The 27,874-nt window shown below is 48.9% G+C and overlaps 1 protein-coding gene and 1 pseudogene across 10 annotated transcripts in view; one reads left to right on the top strand and one right to left on the bottom strand.

Moving 5' to 3' along the window:
* Positions 1 to 14,394: 14,394 nt before the first annotated feature.
* Positions 14,395 to 27,874, bottom strand: part of LOC144934608 (trafficking kinesin-binding protein 1-like) — a 77,344-nt gene continuing 63,864 nt past the window's right edge. For all 10 annotated transcript variants that reach the window (XM_078860611.1, XM_078860615.1, XM_078860610.1 and 7 more), the window contains 3 exons: positions 24,726 to 24,890; positions 23,218 to 23,317; positions 14,395 to 18,848 (listed from right to left, as the gene is read on the bottom strand). In XM_078860611.1, coding sequence (XP_078716737.1) covers positions 17,666 to 18,848; positions 23,218 to 23,317; positions 24,726 to 24,890 — 1,448 coding nt within the window. In that variant the 3' untranslated portion in view covers positions 14,395 to 17,665. The remainder of the gene's footprint in view (positions 18,849 to 23,217; positions 23,318 to 24,725; positions 24,891 to 27,874) is intronic.
* LOC144934551 (sequestosome-1-like) lies at positions 15,078 to 16,222 on the top strand (annotated as a pseudogene).

Genomic DNA, 27,874 nt, shown 5'->3' with positions numbered 1-27,874 from the left:
GACCTTACCTGATGAAATAAGATATAGTTTTAGTTTAATGTAATCGTCATTGTGGTGGCAGTTACCATCATCAACGTTGGCCCCCTTGAGCCAGCTGCAGAAATCAAACATTTCCGAAGGCACAAGCATTGTTGCTTTTCCACAAAGTGGTACTCACTTTAATCATCCACCCCACAAGGATGATGAGCAGAGTTGACCGAGGAACAGGATTTCAACTCGTGACTTTCTCGATCTTGGTCGCGTGCACGAACTGCAGCGCCTCCAAGCTGAGAGAACCGCAATGCAAGGCTCTGACTTCCAGAGTGAGGAGAGCCTCGTGAAACAAAAACATTACATCATCGTCCAGGCCCGCACATGTCTACCGCTGTCGGGAGCGAATAGACATCAACGCGACCCCCTCGGTCACAAACTGGAAATGATGTCACACCGCACGACGACATACACAAGTTTTCCGTCCAAAATATCCCAGCAGCGCCGGAGAAATGGGCACACGCGCACGCATGCATTGCGTAAAGGTAAGGCGGTATTGGTCACGGAGCTCGAATTTCTTTTTTAAAAAAACGATCTCCGATAAGTAGCAGCTGGTAAGGATACGTGTTGCGTATTCCTCTTGTTACAACGCTGGCAAACGGCTCGGCTATTACAGCATAGAGTCCCAGTTCTAATCCCATGCAAGGGAACTATGAAAATAAGTAATATTTTGTGAGAAGTCAACGGTGATTGCCATGTGGAGATATTGGTCCCCGTTATGAGAATGTGGAAATCCCATAAATGTCTCCAAAGACCATTGACAATTGTGTGCACAAAGGAGACGGTACAATGTCATCATCATGGCTGTCCACTGCTGGATGAAGATATCCCAATGCCATAACTACCCCTCCTGGTGCATCAAAGTGTAATGGGTACATAGTTTTACAAGGGTGTCTGGACTAAAATGATCTCATCACACCAACCAAAGAATCTGATTCTAATTATATAGAAGTTGCGACCACTTATTCAAAAAATTACGTCCGTGTCTGTGCTATGCTGAAAAAAAAGATTTCACTTAAAAATTCCCAAAAATGACAACCACACTCGAAACATCAATAGGCATATACCGGTGCTTCATTTTCACTGGCACACAATTTTTCCCTCCCAGTAGTTACAGTAGCAGCGATATTTCAACTTGGCAGTCGTGCACCTATTTTGTGGAAACAAATAATTTCGGAAATATTCACAGCCGCAACAGAAAAAAAGGTAGGCGGAATAAATGTCACAATTTTGAACTGTCGTCTCAGAATAATTTTGGCTGAAAAGTAATACCTTAATGAAAACTAAATATACTCACAAAGAACGACGTGGTTGTGTTTGCTTAAATTAATGTGGGCATTTGGAGAATAGTGACATTTTACACATGCATGGCAAGTACATATATATATACACTATGTATAATGCTACCATGGTGTAATGGTTTGCATACTGGACTTGAAACCGAAAGGTCCCAGGTTTGCTCTCCACGTAGAGCAGTCGAAACAATGGGGCAAGTTCCTGTAACCATTTGCAGAACCAATGGGTACAGCAGTTAGTCGATCGACACGTTTCGCGTGGCGGGGTAAACCGCGGAAACTTCCAACTCTTCCAACTTGTGGAAGAGTCGGAGATATCTCGTCTCGGCAAGTAAGTCAGAACACGTGTTATCGGGCACCCTTGTGAGGTCCAGTCCATCACGAAATGCGCCGTGATGCTCAACTTGCAGTGAGCTCATCTTCTTGGTTCTTTCGGTAAAGTCACGTAGAAGGGAAATAATAAAATAATAAAAATAAAACAGACCTGGTCTTCACCTGAGGACGGCTGATTGCGTTGTGGCCGAAACGTCGTGAGAATTATTTTATAATGTTTTATTTTTATTATTTTATTATTTCCCTTCTACGTGACTTTACCGAAAGAACCAAGAAGATGAATCCCTGCAGTCACGAAAGCTTTAAATCGAAATCACAGTGAGCTCTTTGAAACAGCACTGCTTTAAAGTCCGTTGCAAAACTGGCTCAGACTCGAGGATGGACCACGAGCATTTGCCGCCGGTAAGCGGCTGCAGGTCTTACGGCTGGAGAAGCCTCCACCCCGGTGAACTCTGTGCTGGCCGTAAGGCCACACGAGGTTGCACTGTGCTTCTATGCTCCCGTGTCTATGTTCACACGTAGGCCTATGTACAAGGGTCAAACAGTCTATTGATTGATATAAGGAGTAGTGCTTGCCAGCAGTTTTTGAATAACAATGACCAAATTTCATAGCAACGGATTAAGGCAATGAATTAATTTATTTTGAATGGGTACAAAAAAGAATGATGATTGTGTGTTAACTAAAACATGGATACACGAAATAAACAGAAGAAGTCTGGGCGTCAATAGCCACACTCTGCGGCTCCCACGTGTTTCCACATTTAAAGAGCAGCACTTGTGGCGAAAGGAGCAGCGTTCTGAGTGATAACGAAGGCGAGCGATGATGGGGGCTCTGAGCAGGGGGTTTGAGAAGCGAAACAGAATTCTTCTGGGCCAGAGAACAAGAGCCGGCAGCATGAAAGGGTCCCGATGCACTGGCATGGGACTCCGTAGACAAGCATCGCATTCCTCGCGGTCCCCCAGTGCTTTCCATCTCAGTCCGCAGACTTGTCAATGACCCCTTGGATATAGATGTACACATACCGTGTTACCCGAAATAATAACAGACCTTTATTTACCCAGGAAAGCCTCAAAATAGTTTTTTTTCCTACATTGGTGTTTTGGGCAGCTGCATTGTTATGGAATTGTTTTTTTTAATATGTGGGAGGAACGTGGAGTGCCAGGGGAAACCCGAAGCTTTCTGAGAGGGGATAACGACAGATGGGTCATCGACCCATTTGGTGTGCCGCCACCACCTGGCCACCTTGCAGAGGAGACGGCTTGGTGTGGGGCCACAGATGGATGCAGGAAGATTCAACAGCCACGTTTCTACATTGGTAGGACATCTCTCCCGTGCGTTGTTCGGGTTGAACCGCGTGTTGCTCGGGCACGGAGTCCAACGTTCCACTCGCAGCATGACACCTCGCGTCACGTTCTGGGACCCTTCCTGAAGCTCCCGGCACGTGGGGCAAAACGTCGGACATCGTGCCGAACAACACCCCCCCCCCCCCCAACCTAACAACACAAAAAGGCACATCGGAGCGCTGCACAGCACAACTACGCAAACCGCCGCTGTGCTGCAGTAGAAATAGTCGACGTTTTAAAACAGATCGTACGCAGGAAATGCAGGGGAAACTTACTGCAGTCCAAAGTTCCAAACCACGTCGGGCACAATTCTTAAAGTGAAAATATTTTTTGGAAATTTCTTGAAATTTGTGGAGTTTTTTTTCTCCCACCGCCACCACCGCCGCACGCCCCCCGTAAGTTAACGTGGACGCGGGGAGCGCTCCGATCGCGACCGGCTCCAAATGTTCTGCAAGCTGGGATAACAAAACCCAGTCGCGCCAGCCGGCGCACACACAAACTAAAAACCCATAAAGTTGAATCCCCACTCGGAGAAAACACATATCAGGTAAATCAATTTAGGAGTAATAAGATAATTTTTTGAGGCACGAATTCTGATGAAACGGGTAAATTTGCAGAAAATTCCACTCGCGTCTCTTGCCATTTGTATCACAGCTGGAATGCTAAGTGGAACTTTCTTAAAGGAAACCTGAACAGCAACTACTTAATACAATAATGTATTTCTGTCTGACATCCTTCAAGGTTGTATTGTACCAAAACCCACACAGTTCAGATGAGTAATGAGTTACAAATAATGAGTTGCTACAGTTGGGTTATTAAAAGCAGGAGCTAGGAATCTGTGATGCTTTCAGGATTACGGCTCGCTTTTAGATGTGTAAGTATTTATAGTACATTGGCCATGTATCAGTTGATAATATTTATGGATTTAAATGTGAAAAGGATGTTTTTTTTTGTTTTCATAAGTGTGGTAAACGACAGTGTTGGGAGCTCAGCTTGTGTGGCAGCACAGTCGTGACACTTGTGCCTCACAGCAATACTCTCCTGGGTTCGATCCCTGACTCCTTCATGTGTGGAGTGTGTGTGTTCTCTCCCTGGTTTCCTCTCGGACAGTGTTCTTCACTCATTTTCAGAAGTGGGGGCCACTTTCGCCAATAGGACATCACGGTGTGAGGGCCGCCACACTGCCTGCAGATGGTTGTTTTCACATGTGGTGTCTTGTCGGGGGCCGCATTAAAGTTTTGACCAGAAGTTTATGATCTGAGAGAGACCTGGGTTATTAATAAGTAAAGCAAAACAGCAGATTCCAATTTGTAAGCAACACACAATCTATGTAAATGTAAATATATGTGAATATTTAATAGCATTGCGATTAGAAAGCATGAAGCACTGTAAACAATCATTACTGTAAACTGTAACAATAATGACTGTAAACGGTCCTGTAAACAGTAATTAATTAGTAATATAATACACGTAAAAAATATACAAACCTGTGTGCCTCTCATGTCGAATTGTTCATGCTGCAGAGCAATGCACCACGGCACAGGTTGACATTGATGCCTTCAGTCCCAAGGACAAATTGACTCCATCAGTGCAAAATTTAAGACGCATAAAAGTAATGAAGACATCACATTACAGTATTTAACTTTTACATACCTAACATGAAATGTATTTATTTCCATATATGTTTTCATGAATAAGTAGTCAGGCTGATTACTATTCATATTAAACATTGTTAATACGCGGTACTACCTTCCTCCTGCTGGTCTTCAGAGCATTATAAACATCTTGTTATTTTAGACCCACTAAACTATATAATAGGGTTTTCCCCCTTTTTTCTGGCAACAAAACTGAAACCTTGTTACAAGGAATCATGTCTGCATTAACCACAATGCTTGTGGTCAAAATGCAAACAAGAAACACACTCTGATAATATATGGTTAATGCACACATGATTCCTTGTAAAAATGTTTAAGTTTTGTTGCCAGAAAAAAGGGGGAAACCCCTATTATTATATTTCGGTACTGACAAAGGAGTTCTAATGATATATAGCTCTTTTTTAGAAGCGACCTGGTCGCAAATGATAGCTCACCGAAGTGGCTTATCATGTGTAGATGTAAAGCAGCCAAATACTATAAACGCGTTTATAAATGTTGAGGGGAAAACTGGAGGACCCGGGTAAAAATCCACACGACCACGGGGAGAGAGAGAGACATGCCAACTCCAAATATACAGCAGCAGGCGTCAGGGTTGGTATCGAACCCACGACCTCCTGTGTACCAGGTGAGGTAGTTAACATCTCCTAGTCACCGTGATGATGATGACAGAGAGACACGCAAACTCCAAATATACAGCAGCAGGCGTCAGGGTTGGGATCGAACCCACGACCTCCTGTGTACCAGGCGAGGTAGTCAACATCTCCTAGCCACCGTGGAGCCCCTGGCTTCCCCGTCGTTCAGCCAGGTGGCTCCGCGCTTGGATCGGAAGGTCGCGAGTTCAAAACCTGGGGGGGGGGGGGGGCGGGGGGAGGTTGACGCAAACCACGATCCCTCTGGGAGTCAAACTCAATTTTTGTGGGATAGACGACCCACCCCCCCCCCCCCCCCCCGTTAAACTCGCAGCCCATCATATGAACGTGGAATTTCCACGTCTGGCCCAGGGGGCACCGCGCGTCAATTCTCTCGCGAGACGGAAGTTGCCGAGGCTATTTAACTAATTTCATAGCGGTGTCCTTTACAAGCAGAGGATCGCCTGTCCCCTAAGTGCTCTTGACAACGCGGGCAGGTCTTGCTGCTTCAGTTTGGACAACCGCACGAAGAAAACCGCGCAGCGTTCTAAAACACACATTACACGTCGTTACATTTAATTACCTCTGGCAGCTGAACCATCTGTCTTTATTTTCTAATTTGCTTCGTTATTACAGTCCAAGTAGGTTTATTTAAAGGTTGACGTGCAGCAGCAGCAGCGCCAATGAAGGTAACAATAACGGGCGCGTGCCGCTCGGCTGGAAACTCGCGCACGTGACGCCATGGGCGCTGTCCAAGTGACGGGGGCTTTCAGCAAGGCGGAAACACGCGGCGGCGGTGGTGGCCCAGCTTAACAAACAACACGGTACGCACCGGATGCCCACACATTAGCGGATGTGTATGCTAACAAAACAAAGTAAGGGTTGCAGCCCGTGCAATTCCTTTGCTCGCACCACTGCTGATGGAGAGACCTCCCACTGAAGAGCTGCTCCAAGAGGTTGTTCTGCCTGCTCTGCCACAATGGGCAGACATCTGGGAAGAGGCGAGAGTGCCCACGCTCTACCCCACCCACGCTCTACGCCACCACATTTCACCCCACCACGCTCTACCCCACCGCGCTCTACCCCACCGCGCTCTACCCCACCACACTCTACCCCACCACGCTTCACCCCACCCACACTCTACCCCACCGCGCTCTACCCCACCGCGCTCTACCCCACCGCGCTCTACCCCACCGCGCTCTACCCCACCGCTCTCTACCCCACCGCGCTCTACCCCACCACGCTCTACCCCACCACGCTCTACCCCACCACGCTCTACCCCACCACGCTCTACCCCACCCACACTCTACCCCACCACACTCTACCCCACCACACTCTACCCCACCCACACTCTACCCCACCACTCTCTACCCCACCACGCTCTACCCCACCACGCTCTACCCCACCACGCTCTACCCTACCACGCTCTACCCCACCACGCTCTACCCCACCACGCTCTACCCCACCAAGCTCTACCCCACCACACTCTACCCCACCACACTCTACCCCACCACTCTCTACCCCACCACGCTCTACCCCACCACGCTCTACCCCACCACGCTCTACCCCAACACACTCTACCCCACCACACTCTACCCCACCACTCTCTACCCCACCACGCTCTACCCCACCACGCTCTACCCCACCACGCTCTACCCCACCACTCTCTACCCCACCACGCTCTACCCCACCACGCTATACCCCACCACGCTCTACCCCACCACTCTCTACCCCACCACACTCTACCCCACCACACTCTACCCCACCACACTCTACCCCACCACACTCTACCCCACCACACTCTACCCCACCACTCTCTACCCCACCACTCTCTACCCCACCACTCTCTACCCCAGCACACTCTACCCCACCACACTCTACCCCACCACTCTACCCCACCACTCTCTACCCCACCACGGTCTACCCCACCACGCTCTACCCCACCACGCTCTACCCCACCACTCTCTACCCCACCACGCTCTACCCCACCACGCTATACCCCACCACGCTCTACCCCACCACTCTCTACCCCACCACACTCTACCCCACCACACTCTACCCCACCACACTCTACCCCACCACACTCTACCCCACCACTCTCTACCCCACCACTCTCTACCCCAGCACACTCTACCCCACCACACTCTACCCCACCACTCTACCCCACCACTCTCTACCCCAGCACGCTCTACCCCACCACGCTCTACCCCACCACGCTCTACCCCACCACGCTTCACCCCACCACGCTCTACCCCACCACACTCTACCCCACCACACTCTACCCCACCACACTCTACCCCACCACGCTTCACCCCACCACGCTCTACCCCACCACACTCTACCCCACCGCGCTATACCCACCACGCTCTACCCCACCACACTCTACCCCACCGCGCTATACCCACCACGCTCTACCCCACCACGCTCTACCCCACCACGCTCTACCCCACCACGCTCTACCCCACCACGCTCTACCCCACCACGCTCTACCCCACCACGCTTCACCCCACCGCGCTCTACCCCACCGCACTCTACCCCACCGCGCTATACCCACCACGCTCTACCCCACCACGCTCTACCCCACCACGCTCTACCCCACCACGCTCTACCCCACCACACTCTACCCCACCACACTCTACCCCACCACACTCTACCCCACCACGCTTCACCCCACCACGCTCTACCCCACCACACTCTACCCCACCGCGCTATACCCACCACGCTCTACCCCACCACGCTCTACCCCACCACGCTCTACCCACCACGCTCTACCCCACCACGCTTCACCCCACCACGCTCTACCCCACCACGCTCTACCCCACCACACTCTACCCCACCACACTCTACCCCACCACACTCTACCCCACCACTCTCTACCCCACCACGCTCTACCCCACCACGCTCTACCCCACCACGCTCTACCCCAACACACTCTACCCCACCACACTCTACCCCACCACTCTCTACCCCACCACTCTCTACCCCACCACGCTCTACCCCACCACGCTCTACCCCACCACTCTCTACCCCACCACGCTCTACCCCACCACGCTCTACCCCACCACGCTCTACCCCACCACTCTCTACCCCACCGCGCTCTACCCCACCGCGCTCTACCCCACCGCGCTCTACCCCACCGCTCTCTACCCCACCGCTCTCTACCCCACCGCGCTCTACCCCACCGCGCTCTACCCCACCGCGCTCTACCCCACCGCGCTCTACCCCACCGCGCTCTACCCCACCGCGCTCTACCCCACCGCGCTCTACCCCACCGCGCTCTACCCCACCGCGCTCTACCCCACCGCGCTCTACCCCACCGCGCTCTACCCCACCGCGCTCTACCCCACCGCGCTCTACCCCACCGCGCTCTACCCCACCGCGCTCTACCCCACCGCGCTCTACCCCACCGCGCTCTACCCCACCGCGCTCTACCCCACCGCGCTCTACCCCACCGCGCTCTACCCCACCGCGCTCTACCCCACCGCGCTCTACCCCACCGCGCTCTACCCCACCGCGCTCTACCCCACCGCGCTCTACCCCACCGCGCTCTACCCCACCGCGCTCTACCCCACCGCGCTCTACCCCACCGCGCTCTACCCCACCGCGCTCTACCCCACCGCGCTCTACCCCACCGCGCTCTACCCCACCGCGCTCTACCCCACCGCGCTCTACCCCACCGCGCTCTACCCCACCGCGCTCTACCCCACCGCGCTCTACCCCACCGCGCTCTACCCCACCGCGCTCTACCCCACCGCGCTCTACCCCACCGCGCTCTACCCCACCGCGCTCTACCCCACCGCGCTCTACCCCACCACGCTCTACCCCACCACGCTCTACCCCACCACGCTCTACCCCACCACGCTCTACCCCACCACGCTCTACCCCACCACGCTCTACCCCACCACGCTCTACCCCACCACGCTCTACCCCACCACGCTCTACCCCACCACACTCTACCCCACCACACTCTACCCCACCACTCTCTACCCCACCACTCTCTACCCCACCACACGTACTAATAGACGACAGTGCCCACGGGGTGCCCATTCTCACCGTTGGGTGGACAGAGGCCGGAGGGTGCAAGTAAAGTTCCCATTGTTTCAGCCGCCACGCCACGAGGTTGGATCGAGCCGGTAACCTCTGCATTGCAAATCGTGTGTGCTCACCATGAAATACATCGCTTGCAGTTATCAGTGACCTTGATTTGAACCACCAAATGTGTAACCCCAATGTTATCACCGTCATGAAAGTAATTCCGCATTGTGTCTACTAATAATAAATTACACCTTAAAATTTCGATTTAAAGCTTTCGTGACTGCAGGGATTCATCTTCTTGGTTCTTTCGGTAAAGTCACGTAGAATGGAAATAATAAAATATTACTTAAGATAATTCTCACGACGTTTCGGCCACAACGCAAGCAGCCGTCCTCAGGTGAAGACAGCGTCTCCCCGACAGACCTGGTCTTCACCTGAGGACGGCTGCTTGCGTTGCGGCCGAAACGTCGTGAGAATTATATTATTGTTTTATTTTATTATTTCCATTCTACGTGACTTTACCGAAAGAACCAAGAAGATACACCTTAAAAGGCAAGGTGGCTCAGCGTGATGGTGAAGTCAGAGCAATGCCCATTAAGAACTTGGAATCAAATCCACGTTATAACCACTTGTGATTTAATAGGGTTCTCAAGTATCGGGAGATGATTTTCCCAACCTGTCAGCAATGAATGCATCAGAATGTAAACGAACATGGAGTAGTGCTCATTTCAATTGATGATTGAAAATTGGTGTAAAGTTCCACTTTCCTTTCTGACAGAAGCTTGCCTCTCAATCGGACAATCAAGGACATCCTCCCACAAAGTATTCATCATTTTATCGGCCCCTTAAAGATGATGGGCCAAGAACACCCCCCGACTGGCATTTGAACCAAGAACCCACGACACTCCAATAATGGTGTGAGCACTCTGCCACTGCAGCACTGCCAGATTGTAAGCCAATTCCTTTCATACCTCTCACAGCAGGCAATACATCACATCATTTCAGAGTACAAGAAAACATACTTCACATTTGTTTTTGCGATTAATCTCAGCACATTGCAAGAACCAAGCACGGTCTTATAGAATGATGGGTTTACATGTAGACAAGTAGTGAAGATTTTTCTTGAGACAGAGTTAATGTCCTTATTTAGTCTGAAGACATTCTTAATTCGTGAGTATTTGGAATGTGGGAGGAAACCAGAATACTGGGATGAAACCTATTCTTATAACACGCAAAGTTCCACACAGTTTCCAGCCATTGCTGTACCGCATCTCCGGGACACCTTGCAGCCTAAGCCTACAGCAACCTATATACCCTGGCAGTCTCTCATCCAAACATTAACCAGGGCCAATTCTCCTTAGCTTCCAAGATCAGACGAGATCGGCCACATTTAGAGTCATTTGGTTGTAGTTCTGTAACACCGTTCAGGAGCAATTATCTGATACTATGTCTAGTGAGATAGAATAGGTCACTACGGCGCCTAGCGCCAGTTACTGATCAAGATGGGAACTGGGAGTGTAGTAGCCCTCTCTGCCAGTAGGGCATGCAATTTCACGGAACGGGTCCCTAGGGGGCGTAGTGCTAGTGGCTGGCAGAGAGGGGGGCATCTGAGGACGTAGCAGCCCGGTTGGCTGGCAAGGGCACGTGATAGGCCAGGGTAAGGATGTGGGCCAAAGGTGACAGAAGGGACACGTGGGGTATGGCCCAGAACCTTCTGGTGGTCCAGAAGGGGGTGTGGCCGAGGGCGGAGCCAGGCCACGCTGGGCGGCAAAAAAGGGAGGTCCCAAGGCTGGGTCGGGGCTGTCTGCTGGAATGCAGTCCTCCCCTGGTTCTTCGGTGTTCGGTCTTCGTGCTCGGCATCGTGGGTCAGGCAGTGTGCCGACTGTCCTGACCCAGTTTATGTCGTTATCCCGTTGTGGTCTATAGAATAAGCATATTGCCTCCTGAGTTAGTGTGTGTCTCTAAGTAAAGCCACTGCATATGCCATGTTACTCTGTTCCCTGAGAATGCTATGAAAGCATCAATGAATTGGCTACTACTGAGGGCATATGCAGCAGAGATCAATGTGGATGAATGCAATGAACCCCAGCCGTTCATGTCAACTGACGGACTGACATGTTTATTGCACGACTTGGAGGGGAAAAAAACGTATTTAACGAAGCTGAGAATTTTATTTTTAAAAAACCCACAAAAAATTAACGTTATGCATTTGCAAAAGTAGAGACAATATGTACAACTTGCGTCAATGAACAAAGCTCACAGATGCCAAAGCGCTCCGTCAGTTTAAGTCCAGCGAAAAAGCATGAAAACACGTGTGTGTGTGTGAATCAATTGAACGATATATGGGTTGCATTTCAAAACATCGCATAAAATATAAACTGCAGCTCGTGATTTGTGTTTATTGCATTTTCGCAACTCTGATGACCAAAGCGGGCGTTGGTTTTTCTGGTGTAGATCTGGGCTTGTGGTGGGGGGGGTTCGCACACTGACCTTTGTCGAGGACCAGTGTTCACGCTTTGGTTCAATACAGCGCCAGTGTAAATTGGTGTCTAAACCGGCTTATGGCCAGGGCCTCAATGTCTCTCCATTAAAAGTGCACTGGACAGTCCTCTTCTCTCGAGGGGCTTGAAATTCAAGCCAGTGGTGGCAATTCCATATTCCTATCGCGGGGACCAGCCGATTGATACAAAGTCGTCGTTTTGACTTTCCATAAAGTGGCACTTTGTTTCGGCAGCAGAGGGATGATGGCGGGAGGGGGAGTGTATCAACCTCCCACCAAGATTTTAACTCGGATTGACCCAATTTCAGTTAAGTGCTCTGTTATAGTGCAACTTGGCTTCAACTCCCCAGATTGACTCGCGGTAGGTAAGCCTTAAAAATGAATACCTCGTGCGGAGTGTCAATCTCGTGATGGGGAGACAAAGCTGGCCAGACGTGCTGCGTGTTGCTGCCCACTGCAAGCCTCCCCGGTGCTCTGCCGGCACTCTCAGATGTCTGAAAAACAGCACTCGCCCCATCGGGCTAGACGGCTACATGGGGGACCTTTGTAATTGTTTGATACATTATTTACAGTACTGTAAAGACTATTTTATACATGGTATGGTGGCACGCAAATATGTCTACCGTTTACCACATATATATACAATATTTTGGTTTGTATACACAGTATCGCAGCAATATACAGCAATATATATAAAACTGTACACAAGTTAGTGCACAATGTATACAATAATACGTACTTGATTATATACATCATATAACGCAACTAACTTCATGAAGGAAGATGCAAGTAGTCAAGGTGTGTTAAATAAACTTGCACCACTGCGAACACGTCGGCACAGAAACAGGCGGTGTCTTCGTAACAACGTGGCTGGGTGGACCGCGTCCCACACGCACGGTCAAGGGAACTCACTGGCAATGGACTTCGACGTTGGATCCGCGTGCAAGGTGCCGGGGGAAGTTTCCCCATGCATCGTGGTGGTTACGACTGCGACTCCACAGGAAGCGTTGGACGTTCGTTTCGAAATTGGATTGTGAATTTCAGTGGCTTCATCCTTTTTATCACTTTATTATGTTGTTATACTATAAAAGTCTATATAAATAATATTACTAGCTCTAAAGGGGCTACATTTGGTCTTCGTAGAATTATCTCGGTACCCCACTCCAGAATTGGCTCGGTATTTCTAGAACACCATTGATGTTCTCAAACTATTTTTGACTTCGAATTTGCATACACAGTATCTTCGATTGTTGATAATACAAATTATTATATGCAGAATATGTAAGTATCCTGGCACATTAACGCTGCGTTTCAAACGTCAATATCCTTGTTTTTTGGAGCGATGCTTGTTGATCTCAATTGTTAGTGCTGAGCCAGTGGAAAAAATTCCACGTGGCTTTGAACAGGGTACTGAAGTCCAGAGGACAGCTGCTGGTGATAGATGCGGACAACTTGACCCAAACTGGGATTTTAACTCAGAAATGTTATCTAACCCAAATCTCTCCCAAATTTACCCACTTCCAATTGTATTCAGTCTACACAGGAAAAAATATGAAATGTTATTAATAAGCATGCGTATTATTAATCTGGCTGAATGGCACTGTGGCAGAGCGAACGACTCGGCAGCTTGAAAGTTCTATGTGCAGTCAGTGCCCAACTCTCCTTCCTATGGACAGCCTGGCCCCTGCCACAGGAATGTCGAATTTCCACGGTGAGGAGCGCCACCCCACGCTCAATCGAGCAAGCTGACATTTGAGTATTTTAACGCACGATAGACATACGAATCGAAAAGGTGGACGCTGAAAAAGAAATTGAAAAGTGCATGGAGGGATGTGAGCGGGCAAGTAGTGGAACTCAATAACCAGAAAATCGATGCAAATTACTGAGATATCGTATTGACTGCTAAGAAGCTTAAGTGGCCTCGAGCAGGAGAGATGGACAGAAAGGATGATGGCCAATGGAGGAGGCTGGTGATGCATTGGCAGCCAACAGAAGGGACACGCGCATGGGACACGAACGCCGCAGGGATGGGGGCGATGAGCCAAGCCCGTGTACGGCAGGTAGCAGCGAGGTGTATCACTCGCAAGGCCGTGACGGATGGTCACAATGTGGTTGAGGCCTTCATTCAGCAGGAGGCTGGTAATGGATGCTGTGATGATTAGTTAAACCTTCAATTCACCCCTTCTTGCATCAGGCCTTTAATCTGTTAAACGATTTAAGGGTAACGTAACATGTGTTGATGCCCCCCCCCCCCCCCCCCATAACATGTGGAATTTAATCCGCGTGGTCAGGGTCGCGCCAATGGATATGACCATCACCCCATGCTCACTTCAGCAGGGAGACACTTCTATTTTATTTTTGAAAGTGTTCCCATGTCACATTCAGTAGCCCAGTATCATTTAGAATTCCCATTGAAACACGTGAATTGCGGTTTCCCCACAGGTAAGGACTGGAAAACAGATTCACAGGAACGCAGGTTTCAATGCCGACACTTGAGGCTTAACCCGTGTGCATGAATACATACGCAGCTTCCCAATGTATACTCCAAGTGCATAGTGAGTCCACTTTTCAAGTACGCTTTCAGTTCATTTTAATATTCACAATTCGGCCTCATTGTTTCAAAAAGTGCATACTGTACTATACCAACTGTCTGCATCTGCCATCATAAACATTCCCTTCGCTTTTATCAAAGTAAAAACATGTTGAGTGGCATCATTTAACACCAAGCGACAAAGGATTCAATGTTATAAGCACAACTGGCAATAAAGCTTTAAATTCCTTTTGAGCACATATACATTGTTAAATATGTACATATTATATACACTTTATACAACGTACACGGGGGGGATGGCACCATGTTAGTGGCGCATCGCACATAAACAGAGGGCCTTTAGCAAGCTCGCTGAGAAGTCTCTGATCCTCTCGCTCCCACCTTGGTCTCTCTCGGCTGACCGTAACAAGCTGTCCCTTGTCGAGTGTAGCGAGGCGGCCCCTTCGCCGACCGATATCAACGATGGCCTTCACCGTGAACGCTAATTTTGCTGCACCAGCACGTGTCTCGTCCGGAGACTCGCCACGTGGCCATGGACGTGGATGCAAGCAGCAGCTTCATCTACCTCAAGGGGAACATTGCCCAGGCTTTCCCATCCTCGGCCGATGCAGGCTTCACCATGCATTACAAGGATTTCGATGATGACATTCATCGCATTCTCCAATGACCAGGAGGTTACGGAAGCTCTGGGAAACCTTTCCGAGGATGTGTTCCGCGTGTACATCAAACTCGATCAGGGTGCACGGCGTGGGCACGGTGGGCACAGCGAGCACGGACGGAACGGAGGGCACGGAGGGCATCCCGTTCCCTAACTGGCAGCAGCAAGGGCCTCGCGCCTGGGGGTGGGTTCGCGCCTCAGGGTGGCATGGTGCCCCTTGGCCACATGGTGCCTCTGGGCCACATGGACGACACGGATGCAGTGGCTCCCATGGGTCCTCGCATTCCTTTAATTTTGGCTGCCATGCATGTTGGGGGTTGTGCTATCCCATGGGGGGATTTAACACAAGTGTTGGGGCCTCTACAAGCTTTGGGAACCTCTATGCAAACAAGCTAAAAAAAAATTGGAGCCACCCAGGCTGGAGAACCAGGTGCTGAAGGAGAGCAGCCAAAACCCTGCAGCGGACTTCCTGCAGAAAATCGGAGAGAACGTGGTGGCCATGCTGGGCCCTCTTGGTACTGACGTGAGCGTCGACGTAGAGCACGGCGGGCAACGATGTCGCTGTGGCGCTCATGCCGGCTGTGGGACTCGGGAGACCAGCGGGGCCATGCACAGGAAAGCAGAAGGCCAAGGGTGAGAAGGAGGAGGATCCCAAGGGGCAGGGAAAGGGAGATGAGGCCAAGGGGCAGGGTTCTGTCCAAGGACGTTGAACTTGGGATGGAAACCGCCGAACAAGTCGCCGACAATGACAAAGCCACGTCCCTGGCTCGGGACTGGGAGACTGGTGCGGGGCCAATGGGGCAGAGGTGCCGCCACGGCGACGGTTGACAACACCAGAGACAGCATGCAGGGCTCACGGGCAGGGGGGCAGCAGGCGGGGGGGGCGACAATGCGATGATGAGTGGACCAATGTGACACCAGGGGATGACGCGCGCAGGACGACGGAGGACCGAGGGAGGCCGCCGCTTACCCCATCCTCCCTAACGACGCCGAGTCACGTCCGGTCGAAAAGCTCTGCCGCAGACACTTTCCACGGGCTTCTCGAGACGAGGGAGCATGGCTCGTCCGTCCGCTTCAGACCAAGGATGGTGATATTTCACGCGCACTCGATGTCCTGCAGCCGGGCCAGGCCACAAGCCCCAGTGACAACCACGAGTGGTCACTTCCGACTCATTCCCATGACCAGTTTTAGGCAGCCAATTAAAAATGGGTCACCTTGGCTGTTTACCCGAACAGCACCAGCGTGGGTTATTCGAATGGTAGGCAAAGTTGTGTTTGTATTTACTAGGTGAGAAGCACAAGTTTACCACGTCGTTCAATAACCACATTTCTTTTAAAACGGCAACAAATGGAGAAAAAAAATTTAGATTTTAAAATTGTAAACTCAACCTTAATATATGAGAAAGTTTTTTTTTGTCTTAGTTCATAGTGTAAGGTTTAGACCTAATTAAGGAATTACTTGCAAAACGACAACCCGCCATACATCACCGCACCTAACCTCACAAAATCTTTCCCACCAAAGGGATTGGGGAATTGACACCAACAGGCTGCACAGTTCAAGGAAGCCTAAACCAGTGTGAAGTGTGTCAGTTTAAAACTGGTCGTAGCAAGGTGTTAATTATCTGCTGATTCAACACCTCTGCGTTATCTTAGTCTCACTCGCATTTCCTGCTGTCACGCTGTCTCGCATATGCAGGACAGCTCATTCTTGTTTTCCCCTCCCATGAACACTGCTCTGTTTGACCAACTATTAAAATGCTTTTTCTCCATCATACTCTTCCTCGCTGTCTCTTTTTGTATCTCGAGTTCTTCAAACCTTAGATTGTATGATTTTCCTGGCCTCATCCTAGTTCCATTTCCCATGCGAGCACTTATCCTGGCAATAATCCATAACCTTGGCTGGATGGCACTCGGAGTCAATGGTGTCCTTTGTTCTTTGCATGTTGCATTCAGCTTAAAACCACACCGTCTTCTACAGTTTGGGATGCACGGTGTTGGGTGTTAAAATAGTTCCTGGTTTAACATGTGTGGTGGATAATTTATAGATGTAATGCGCTGCATGTTTTCTGTGCATCGCAGAAAAATAACATTGATTTTTAAGGTGGCTGTGATGTTGAAAGTAATGATATGTTAAAGTGCTGATGTTAAAGGTGTCTTCTGCTTACAACTATAGCGATGCACATAAGCTGACGGTGTTTATGGAAGCTCTGTAAACTCAAATAGTGTATCCAGGGTGATTATAAAAACGTGCTTTGTGTAACTCTACCAGATGAGAAAATAAAAGTTATAAAAAAAATGTACATATATACAAGCAAAACGAAGACATACACCTGTACAACCACACCCGCTATACATATTCAAGTGCAATAAGGAACAAACGATGTACATGAAAATCGCAGTCGTCCTTGTTTTGTTCTTAACTTTTGGTATTTAAATGCAATCCGAACACACTTGTTAACTGTGTTAACTACACAACAACTGCCGTAACAATGCACCAATCAAAGGCCGTTTTCATCCATGCAATATACCAATTGCGTTTCATTATAATACAGTGAGGCACACGATATATTTACACAGTGCATTCTGCGTGGGTCATTACGCACACTTCAGTTGCTCGCATCGCCGAGATCGCTTGTTAGAGTTCCATGATCCCAGCCAGCCCTGGAGGGCTGGTCTGCGGGGGAGACCTTCCCCCTATCAACACCGCGCTGTTCAGGCTCAGAGACCGCTTCATCCCGTGCCTAGACACTGGCTTTTCGGCCGACTTGCTGTTCACCAAGTCACACTCAACGTTCCAACGGTCGGCTCGGTCGTCATCTCCAAAAGCCCCGCGCAAGTGGACCCGTCCAGGCTCGCTGCTATCCGTGAACCCCAGTGCGCAGGCCAGTCCAACGGCTGCCACCTTTGACTCGCGCAATTCAACTTCGTCGGGTCGGACAGCGGACCTCTTGAGGCCACCGCACGGCACTTCGGGGCTGATGACACGACGGCAGGCGTCGGGATCCATAATTTCCCTGCCCGTGCAACTATCGTGGTCTCCGCTGCTGTGATGATGTCCGCACTTGCTCTCGCCAGCTCCGCGAATCGAATCCGTCATGCCCGCAAGAGCAGGTCGCAGCCGTCCGGCGAATGACTGCGTGAGTCGCTCCAGCATCTGCACGTACTTTGCAGCCAAGGGCTTGGCAACCGCTGATGCTGATGTAGCAGCGGCAGCACCATCGCAGCCATCGCCATCACGACTACGACCGCTGTCGGCATCACCACCGTCATCGCCACCACTGCTTGCGCTACCACCGCCGCGCACGCCCACGTTCGACGAGCCGATGCCCAGCTTCCTCAGCCTCTGCACCAGAGTGAAGTGGTTGGCACTGAGCTCCGTCTGGCTTCCCGTGTTGCTCGTCAGCCTCTGTTGACCCATGACCTCCTTGAGGACGGCCGTGGCCGGCTTGGAGGCCAGGAACACCTCGGCCGGCTGTCCCAGCGGCGGGAAAGCGAGCGGCGACAAGAGCGGAGAGGGCAAGTCGGCACGCAAAGGCGAGTTGGGCGGTGTCGCCGTGGCCAGGGGCAACGTTCGGGGGCGGCTCGTCATGCCGTGCGCGGCGGCCAACTGCTGCCGCTGCTCTGCCAGCGGTGGCGGCGGCGGCGACGCGGCAGAGATGCCGCGCTCCTGGAGCAGCTCCGGCAGGCGCAGGGTGGCGCTGCAGGTCCGGGTCGACTCGCGGGCGTTGGTGAAGGACTCGGCGAGGCTGGCACGGCGGGACGGCACAGGGCTGGACGCTACGCTGTCAAACAGCCTCGTGGCGGGGCTGCCAGATCCGCTGCGGGGAAGAGGAGCGCGCGACAAGATCAATGCGGGAAGCAAAGCCCGTGATACGATGGGCAGCCAGGAGTTGCTATTAAGATTATTTAGATTATTTTACTTTTAGAAATTTCCACGTGGTAAGCCACTTTGTTGAGCTATCATTTCTGGCCGGGTCACTTCTGAAAAATAAGTTCATAGTTCAAAGGGCTTTATCTTGTGAGATAAAAATAGTTTATCTTACCAGCTGTTGTAACGTTCTGACCCGCCCCTACTGGACATCTGAGAAAAAGAGCTTTAAAGTTCATCGGATTCCTCCGGTATAAATATTCTGATTCTGTAGTTGTGCAGCCAAGGGAGTCAAGCTCAAATTGTCTGCATGCCCGAAACATAGCGAGTCGAGCGCTACACGCACAATGCCACTGAGCCAGAGAGAGAGCGCATTGTGTGGTTAACAACGTCAAGACGACGTGGTTTCTCACTCGCATGAGCATGGGGTGACGCTCATCTCCTGTTTCAACCCTGAGCCAGTCATGGAAATGTCACTCGCTGATAACAGGGGGCAAGTCTTTCCACAGAACAACCACCGTGGACCTCTGTGAACGATGTAGCACTAATTTTTTATCAAGCCTAGAGGGATGAAGGGCTGATTTTATCCCTGATTAAATATCGCCACACAGCTGGATCTGAGTAATAATCATAAATGTCCATTAATTGGTCTGGTAATAAGAGACTCACAACCAGAAAGTTGCGTGTTATCATCCCAATTGTGGCTTCACTTAACATATCATCCCTCCGCGTTCAATAAACCTGAGTACCATTTTGTGGGAAGTCAACGGTGATTATATTATGGGGGGAAAAAACTGGTCCCCCTGCCAAGGGAATGTAGACTTTCCATGACTGGCTTGGAATTGGAAGGAGATTATTGCTGCCCCATTTCTCGCGTGAGCAGAGACACCGGCTTCATTGGCTAGACTCACCATAGGCGCACATCCACACGTATATACACATTTAATTGAGCATTGTCCTCCAAGAAAAAGATTCATACTCTTTGGTTGTTTCGGTAAAGTCACGTAGGTAAAAAATACAATAAAAGAAAACAACTCCATTAAATCACGACGTTTCGGGCGCAACACAAGCGTCCTTCTTCAGGTGGGGACAACGTAGTGAAAGCACAACCGCTTAAGTGTGTCGCGTCTATATAATGTCTCGTCACAGCCATCTCTTAGGCACACTTAAGCGGTTGTGCTTTCGCTACGTTGGCCCCACCTGAAAAAGGACGCTTGTGTTGCGCCCGAAACGTCGTGATTTAATTTATTTGTTTTCATTTATTTTATTTTATTTTTTACCTACGTGACTTTACCGAAAAAACCAAAGAGTATGAATCCTTACAGTCGCGAAAGCTTCAAATCTAGAAAGAAAAAGATTGCAATGATTTTTCATCATCCACAGAGTTGTGCCGCAATAAGTGAAGCAGATTGCTCTGGCACCCTGAGCCCAAGATCAGAGACGGTCATTTTCAACCAAGCTGACCTCTACTTGCGAGAGAAGTGGAGTTAATTCATTGCAAATCACGGCACCAAAGAATTACAGTCCATAAAAATCAGCATTAATGAGCGTAGATTTTTAAAAGCAGAAGATCTAAAGGCATATTTAAACAGGATTGTTTCCATAACCGTGTTAGTAGAGGTCTACCGACAGCACACACTACAGGAAGGGTTATAATTGCTTGTTCTAAAGCTACGCTCGGGCGGAGTTGAATGTAGCAGTGTCTTACTGTTCGTTGTTGACCGTTTATAATTTAGACGGCTTCATGAAACATTTCAGCCAAAGCCTGAGTATAACAAAACAGTGAAGCGCATCAAAGATAACGTCGTGCAGAAAAGGCTACAAGACGACGCACAGTCAGTGGTAAATAAAATAAAGTGTGACCTTCCTTAACACACGAAGATGACAATTCCCCCATCCAGCGTTAGCAGCAAGTGCTGTTAGTGAGCACGTGATAATGGCCGGCATGGCACACGATGGGGAAGGGTGGCCATGGACCATGCCCTTTGCCAGGAATTCAACTCCGGTTGAGTCAATCGGGGGTAGGCCTCCGGCAGGCTCGTATTACAACTGTTAAAGGCAATGTGCATCACAGGAGGCAGCATTCGCTGAGATCTTAGTTTAGTGGATTAACCACTGCAACGTTGTTCGTCAGACAGATACATGCATATGTGACAAAGCCAAACATCGCGTGTATACCCATGAATAGACTGTTGGAGTAAGTGCTGTTAGCAAGCATCAGTGGAAGCTCAGCATGGCGTGGGTGGGTGGCTAACACCATGCCCGGCTGCTTTTGTTTCTCCGGCGTTGATGTTCACACATGGTGCCGGGTACTCATTTAATGTTCAATCGACCTCGAGAGAGGCCCAGGGCCAGTTCATATAATAACCACTGCACATAAATATATACAAAACACACACACACCCTGTATAACCAGAACAGTGCTCATTGCAGAAACAAATCGTTTTTCAAAAGACCCGTAATTTAGTTTATGGAATATACCGGAGTGTTTCATGCAGCTATAAAGCCATTAATAAAGAACACTAAGGTTCTTAAAGTGTTAATTGTGCTTCTCTGAACCTCAGATATTAAATCATGAAACCAATACATCCCAAAGTTGTGTTGTACTCTTCCCAAAAAACTTTAGTAAGTGAGCATCTCACACAGTGACGTGCTGATTTGCATGTGCTCTACTAACGGAGAGCTTGCACTTGAAGAATGTGGTGATAACGGAACACTTTGCACAGTTAGGTGTAAATTAGGCGAATAATGATTCACCATCTCAATGAATTGTCACAATATGTGGTGTCACATTTAAACTCGTGATTAACTGATTATTTGTGTTGTCCTTGTGGCTCATGGGCAAACCTACCACAAACAATACACATTAATAGAATATTGAATTATTCAATGTTTCGCATGCAATTGAGACAGATATGACGAGGAAAATACTCGATTTTTATGATTTTTTACATTCTTAGTACATATCCTGTAGACACGTATGCTGTGCATGTCAGCTTACTTATCTATTACAGAAATATTCATTTGCAGCCAATTGTACTCATTGCCATTAATGGAATTTTTTTACATACCTTTATATATCTACTAATTTTAAGAACTCCACGTAATGTCCAAATGTCCCATTATCAAATCTGTAATTGTGTCTTGGAGAATTGACGCTTGACCAAATCTTCACCAATAAGCAGAGGTCGAGGCGTCTTCATCAACGACTGAACTGGAATAACACTGACCCCTAGAGGTGGGTTGCCGTGTGTGGTAGGGGTGGGTTTCATCATTGTGGCTTCACTCAGCCCATCATACTCATTAAGTCAGTATTGTGAGACTACTTTGTGGGAAGTCCATGGTGGTGATGGTACAACAAGACTGGCCCCCACCATGGGAATGTGGAATTTGCACCACTGGTTCAAGGCCACCTAAAAGGTCTTCCTGACAATTTGAGCAGGAAAACACAATTTCATGTTATTATTTTTTATAATTACTATTTACGTTTGTGAGATATAATACATTCATTTGAAATATTCATCTTATTTAAACCGATTTATTTAATTTAATTGGAGCCCATTTGATCGAAATTATATTCCTATATTTATTCCTATTTGCAAATTAAAAGATATTCCATGAGAAGCTCCCTCAAAGTAAAGCCTTTTTCCTAGAGGTGACATCACTGGCTTCTAGCTGTCATCCTTCATGATCCACATCGCAGAGCCACTACAGCTGTGCTCTCTCTTTGGTTGTACACCTCGTGAAATGGCGTTAAGACTCAATTATTAATGTGCTTTTGTGCAGACGTTGGTGACCTCACTGAGGCCATCAAACTCACTAAACATGAGAACATGCATTACGGTTTGTGAAATGCGGACTCCGATTTGAATTAACGATCTTCGTGGCTTTTGTTGAGCACTCTAAAATGACTTTAATGTCATCGAGTTAACTAAGTGACAGCCTATTGACACACACGAGCAAGTTTGCAATGGAAGTGTAGGTGACCGCAGTAACGTATTGACAATTGTGACAGTTTCTAAATTACAGAAGGTGAATTTAACATTCGTGGCTGATGTTTCTACACCGACGCTTCATAGCGTCCTCTTCTTGTTCAACATGCCACACGGTCAAGAGCACCGCACTACAAGGGGACTATGCAGAACAACAACAACACCACAACAACAACACGGTTACATTGCCAGCCATCCCTCTCTATACCAGGCCGCAGGCTCATTCACAATGGCAAATGCAAGAGCGGCGAGGCATCTTTGGGACGGCACAACAGCAGCATCATCCGACACCAAGTCCCGAGCATCATGGCGAGTGCAAGGGCTCACCTGGTGGTGATGGCCGTCACATCCGAGGGGTGCATGATTCGACACGTGGTGAGCGTATACGTGTAGTTGGTCTGGGACACGCACTTGCTGGGGAAGTACACTGGGGGCAGAACGGGGGGAACAAACGGTGGGGGGAGGGGGGGGGAAGGTCAGGGACGGGAGGTAAGGGATAGCAGTGGGTGTGAAACACATTAATTGTGCTCACCCGGGACCTCACGCAAGCATTGGACAATGGTGGGGAAATGTGCCAGGCAGCCCCTGGTTACCATCAATCGCTACACTGAAGGTCACGGTGCAGAGGTCGTTAGGGTCTATGTTAATTATTATGGCCAACCTTGTCATAACTTGATTCCTCATGCTAGATCTCACTTCTGTTGCATAGACGTGAGATGACACCTCTTCACTGTTCTTTCAGCATCCCGCCATCCAGCTTCACATCCCCTCCTGGGTCGTCAGCCTCTCGGTGTCACCACCAGAAATCAGATTGCAATACTTTTTTTAAAATACCAACCACGTAATCAGCTGTCAGAGACTGGTTGATGACTTTGAGAATGCTTACTTTCCAAGTCACCCTCTTGAAGTGGGTTCCTGGAATAAAACTGCCTATTTTTCCCCGCACACGTAAAGTGGATCTGTGTCACCCGAGATGATGAAGGATACGCGAGGGATTTGATGAGACCAGGGGTTGACATCACGGCAGGACAAAGTAAAATGGAACTTGGGCTACGGGCATGTGCACTCGTAAAGTGTTTATACACAAACACGTCTTAAGACGGCATAACGAAGGGCAATGTGGAGTAGGCAAGGTAAGGAAAGAGACAATGTTTGAAAGGGACTGTTAAGTGGGAAGGAAGGTGTAGAGTATGATGGTACCAGGCACCAAGTAAAGAACACCATCGTAGCGTGTAAATGAAAAGAAAATGGATGAGGAGGAGGGGAACGTCTTGGCCTTGAACTTGAACTACAAGGGCAAGAGACCGGCAGATGGAAAGATATTTCAATTGAGATTGCCCAGGGGATTTGACAGGTTGGTTGTTGGAGCCACTGACACGTGGACGGGAGAAGAAATTGAGCAATTCACCGGCTGAAGTCAATCGTTACGCACACGATACATGCATCGAACAGTGCATGTAAACATCTATTTTTTTTTTTACTCATATACATGTAGAAGTTGTTTTATTTTAAGCTGCCAAAATAAGAATTGAGTCATGAATAGACTCGTGGCACTGAATAATGGCAATTCATTGGAGGATCTTGAAGACGGCGCGGGGGCGATCCTGTCACCAGTGGAGAGACGTGAGGACTGGAGCGATGTGGTCTGTGCTCGAGGACACGAGCAAGAAGTCTGGCAGCAGCACTTCTGAGTCATCTGGAGTTTTTGGGTGGGGGACGAGGTCGCAGGGGAGAGATTTGCGGTATCCAAGGCGAGAGGACACGGGCCTCCGCAAGCGGATGCACCGCGGCAGGGGGGACGGGCGGTCGGTGAGGTGGCCACAAAGCGGCCTCACCTGGCTCGTCCTCCTCGTAGTCGCTCATCCGGTAGATGGGATGACCCCACGAGGGCGGGGGGAGGGTAGGCCACGAGTCCTTGGTGATGACGCCAGGGCGTGCGTCCAGGATCCCGCCCAGGTGCGGCTGGGCCAGCTGCTGCCACTGCTGCAGCGTCATGGAGCCTGCTCGAGCACGGCAAAGGGCGACACGCACGCGGAATCCCCCGCTTAGCCCCGCGGGACGCCGCCCTGCCAGAGCAAGCGCTGCTGGAGAGTCGCCGCACAGACCCCGCCGCCCCCCCCACGACCCCCACCCATCGAGGGTGGGCACAGCAAAACGGTGGCCACGTTCGTCTGCCCGGCGCCGACGGTGGAAATACTGCGGAAAGTATTCATTTGTTTGGGATGACGCTGACCCAGACCACGTTCAGATATGGATTGCCGCGTGTGTTACCCACGGCTGAATCAGGGCGGCTGGGATTACAGTGTTGAACTCAAACCTCCAGTTGGCATACAGATGTATTCACACACAATACACGTGCAAATGACTGTAAGAGCAAATGGTGTTGGTCGACACCTATGAATGCTTGCATGGAAATTGAGTGGTTGTGTGGCCAGCACCACAAGCCTTTGTCTCCACAGTGCCACGGGTCGCACTGAACCGGGCTAAGTTGACCTATAAAACGACCAAGACAGGTTCGGACACCATCTGCCATTTATGAAATTGAATCGACATTTCCAGGTTCATACCACAATACCACTGCTCCCCAAGCACACACAAATTACAAATATTCCACCCCCCCCCTTGTGTAGCCTTTAACAAACTGTTGGGACAAATAGTTTAACAGACGGAATTGAGTGAAGCACCTATTAGGACCAGCACAGTGCATGAGTGTAGCCAGCGTCATGCCTGCCCACCATCGTCTCCCCACTGTCGATGTTTACACGTCGCACCAAGCACTCGTGTACGGAGGAACTGTCCTCGCCCGTGACGTAGGCCATAGCCGGGAACTCCAACGAGGTCATTGGGTTTGTTGCAGATTGCACTAGCCACTGCACCACCGCTTCCCACATGGACCACACATGCACACACGTGTGTCGTCAGATGGACTAACAAAAAAAACTACCGGTGCAGAGTCAAGCTGGGCCACAAAAACGATGTGGTGAAAGTGCCTGTTATGAACTTTGTGTAAAGTTAACGCTTCACGTAACCAGTCGTGTTGGATGTGGAGGGCAGGAAGTAATGCAGGCAGTCAAGCTCACGACAGTCGATCTCTTACCAAGGTTTTGTTCTGGACATACACACACACACACACACGTGTTCATATGTAATGCCTGGTCAGGTGGCATTGTGGTCGTGTGTTTAATTCACAAAAGGAGGGCTGTAAGATCCATTGGAGGTCAACTCAGCCCAACTTCCCTCTGGTGTAGATGAAATGGGAATCGCTTTGTGAAATGTGAACATATGGAGAGAGATCAGACACTGCCGCTGGAACTGTGAATATCCACATCTCTGCAGGTTACTCAGACAATGATGTTTGCATGATTCAAGAGGATTGCCCCCCCCCCAACTGAATATTTCCAGTTTTTGTAAATAAAATTTTCTTTGCGTATTAAAACAGTGAGATTTCTGAGAAAAAGCAGCACGTAAAAATCATGTCTCACATATAACGCTATTGATTGGAGATGGACAAAATGTATAGAGTACCAGACAGTGGCTGAGGCATAATGTTTAATAAGAAATTAATGATAAAGAAGCCAAAAATAAGGTACAGAAATCAAAAACACACAAATTAAACAAAGAATGCTTTCAGGCTGAAAAGGACATATCTTAACATCTTTACAAGATGTATGATTCAAAAATGTTTATCAGCAACTGAAATGTCATAATTTTGATTGCAAAATGTAAACAAAATAATCCATAGCCAAGGCCTTTCAGGATGTGTAATATTACATAGCTTCCAACTTTCAAAAGTCAAAGGCAACACTGATTTTTGGCCATAATAGCACTCTTAATTTTGTTGAATTTTGTCTCAGACCAATGAGTGAGCGAATGTTCATAGAAGAGGGGACGGCAAAGGAGCAGACACTGAGCCTCAGTGATTCTGCGACTAAACCGAGATCACGATCGAAAATTTAATATTCGAGGAAGGTGCCAGACTCATCCAGCCAGGTTGGCACTTTGGTTCCATCATCCAACTCACAACCAAAATGCAATAAGTTCAACTCCTGGTTGGGGATCGACTTGGGACACCATCCTCCCATGCCGACAACCGCTCTTTTATAGTCAAGAGCGGTTTTCCTGGCCGTCATCTTGAGAATGTGGAATTTCCTTGAGAGGCTCGGGGTCACCAATGGAGATGAGCACTACTGCTCTATTCTCATGGTAAAAAAATAACGAATTATCTCCAATTTTCTTCAATGCACGATATACATATATCAAAACATATATAGAGCTCAAAGCATTAATCTATATATCAAATAATGCACCGTCAATTCAAAACAGTTGGCAGCTACAAATAGGTGATTAAATAATATTAAAATAAAACAATGCAACAAAAGACACTCAAAGAAGTTCAAGCGATAGGCAAGAAAGACAAAATCACATTGCTAATAAAATCCAAAGACGATTTAAAGAGAAAAACAAGAGATGAAGAATGCATTTACAGATGGACGTGGCGAGTGGTTTCAAACGTGATTGGTGAACAACAAAAAAGCTTCACATATTCATGTGACAGCGACGAACGACACACAAGCACATCAGACGCAATCATCAGCAGCAAAAGCTTTCACTGACCAATGTGATTCCTTTACCAATTTTAGTGCAAAAACGGTCGTATCATTTTAAAACAGCCGTAATATATACAGGTACATTTTAAACCATCTTCATAACAAAAAAGATGTTTACGATATAAATATATTGTTCTAATTTGTAATTTTGCATGTTCCTGTTTGGCATACGAAACCTTGGCTTGTTTAGAAGAGTTGATGAGAAATTTCAAGTGCTCATGTGTATGAAGTCAACAGCAGTTGTGCCATGGATAGACTGCCCTTGCCATAGTAATGGCAACCACTGGCTCAGAGAAGCCGATGCAGAGGAGCAATGCCCTATGCATAATTGAGCAAGAAGACGCTTCTGTTTAAACTCCTTACATGTGTGAATCATG

Source organism: Lampetra fluviatilis, chromosome 10 (assembly GCF_964198595.1).
Source record: "Lampetra fluviatilis chromosome 10, kcLamFluv1.1, whole genome shotgun sequence".
Taxonomy (NCBI): Eukaryota; Metazoa; Chordata; class Hyperoartia; order Petromyzontiformes; family Petromyzontidae; genus Lampetra; species Lampetra fluviatilis.
Note: the sequence above shows the minus strand (reverse complement) of the source record. Positions and strands in the feature narration are given on the sequence as shown.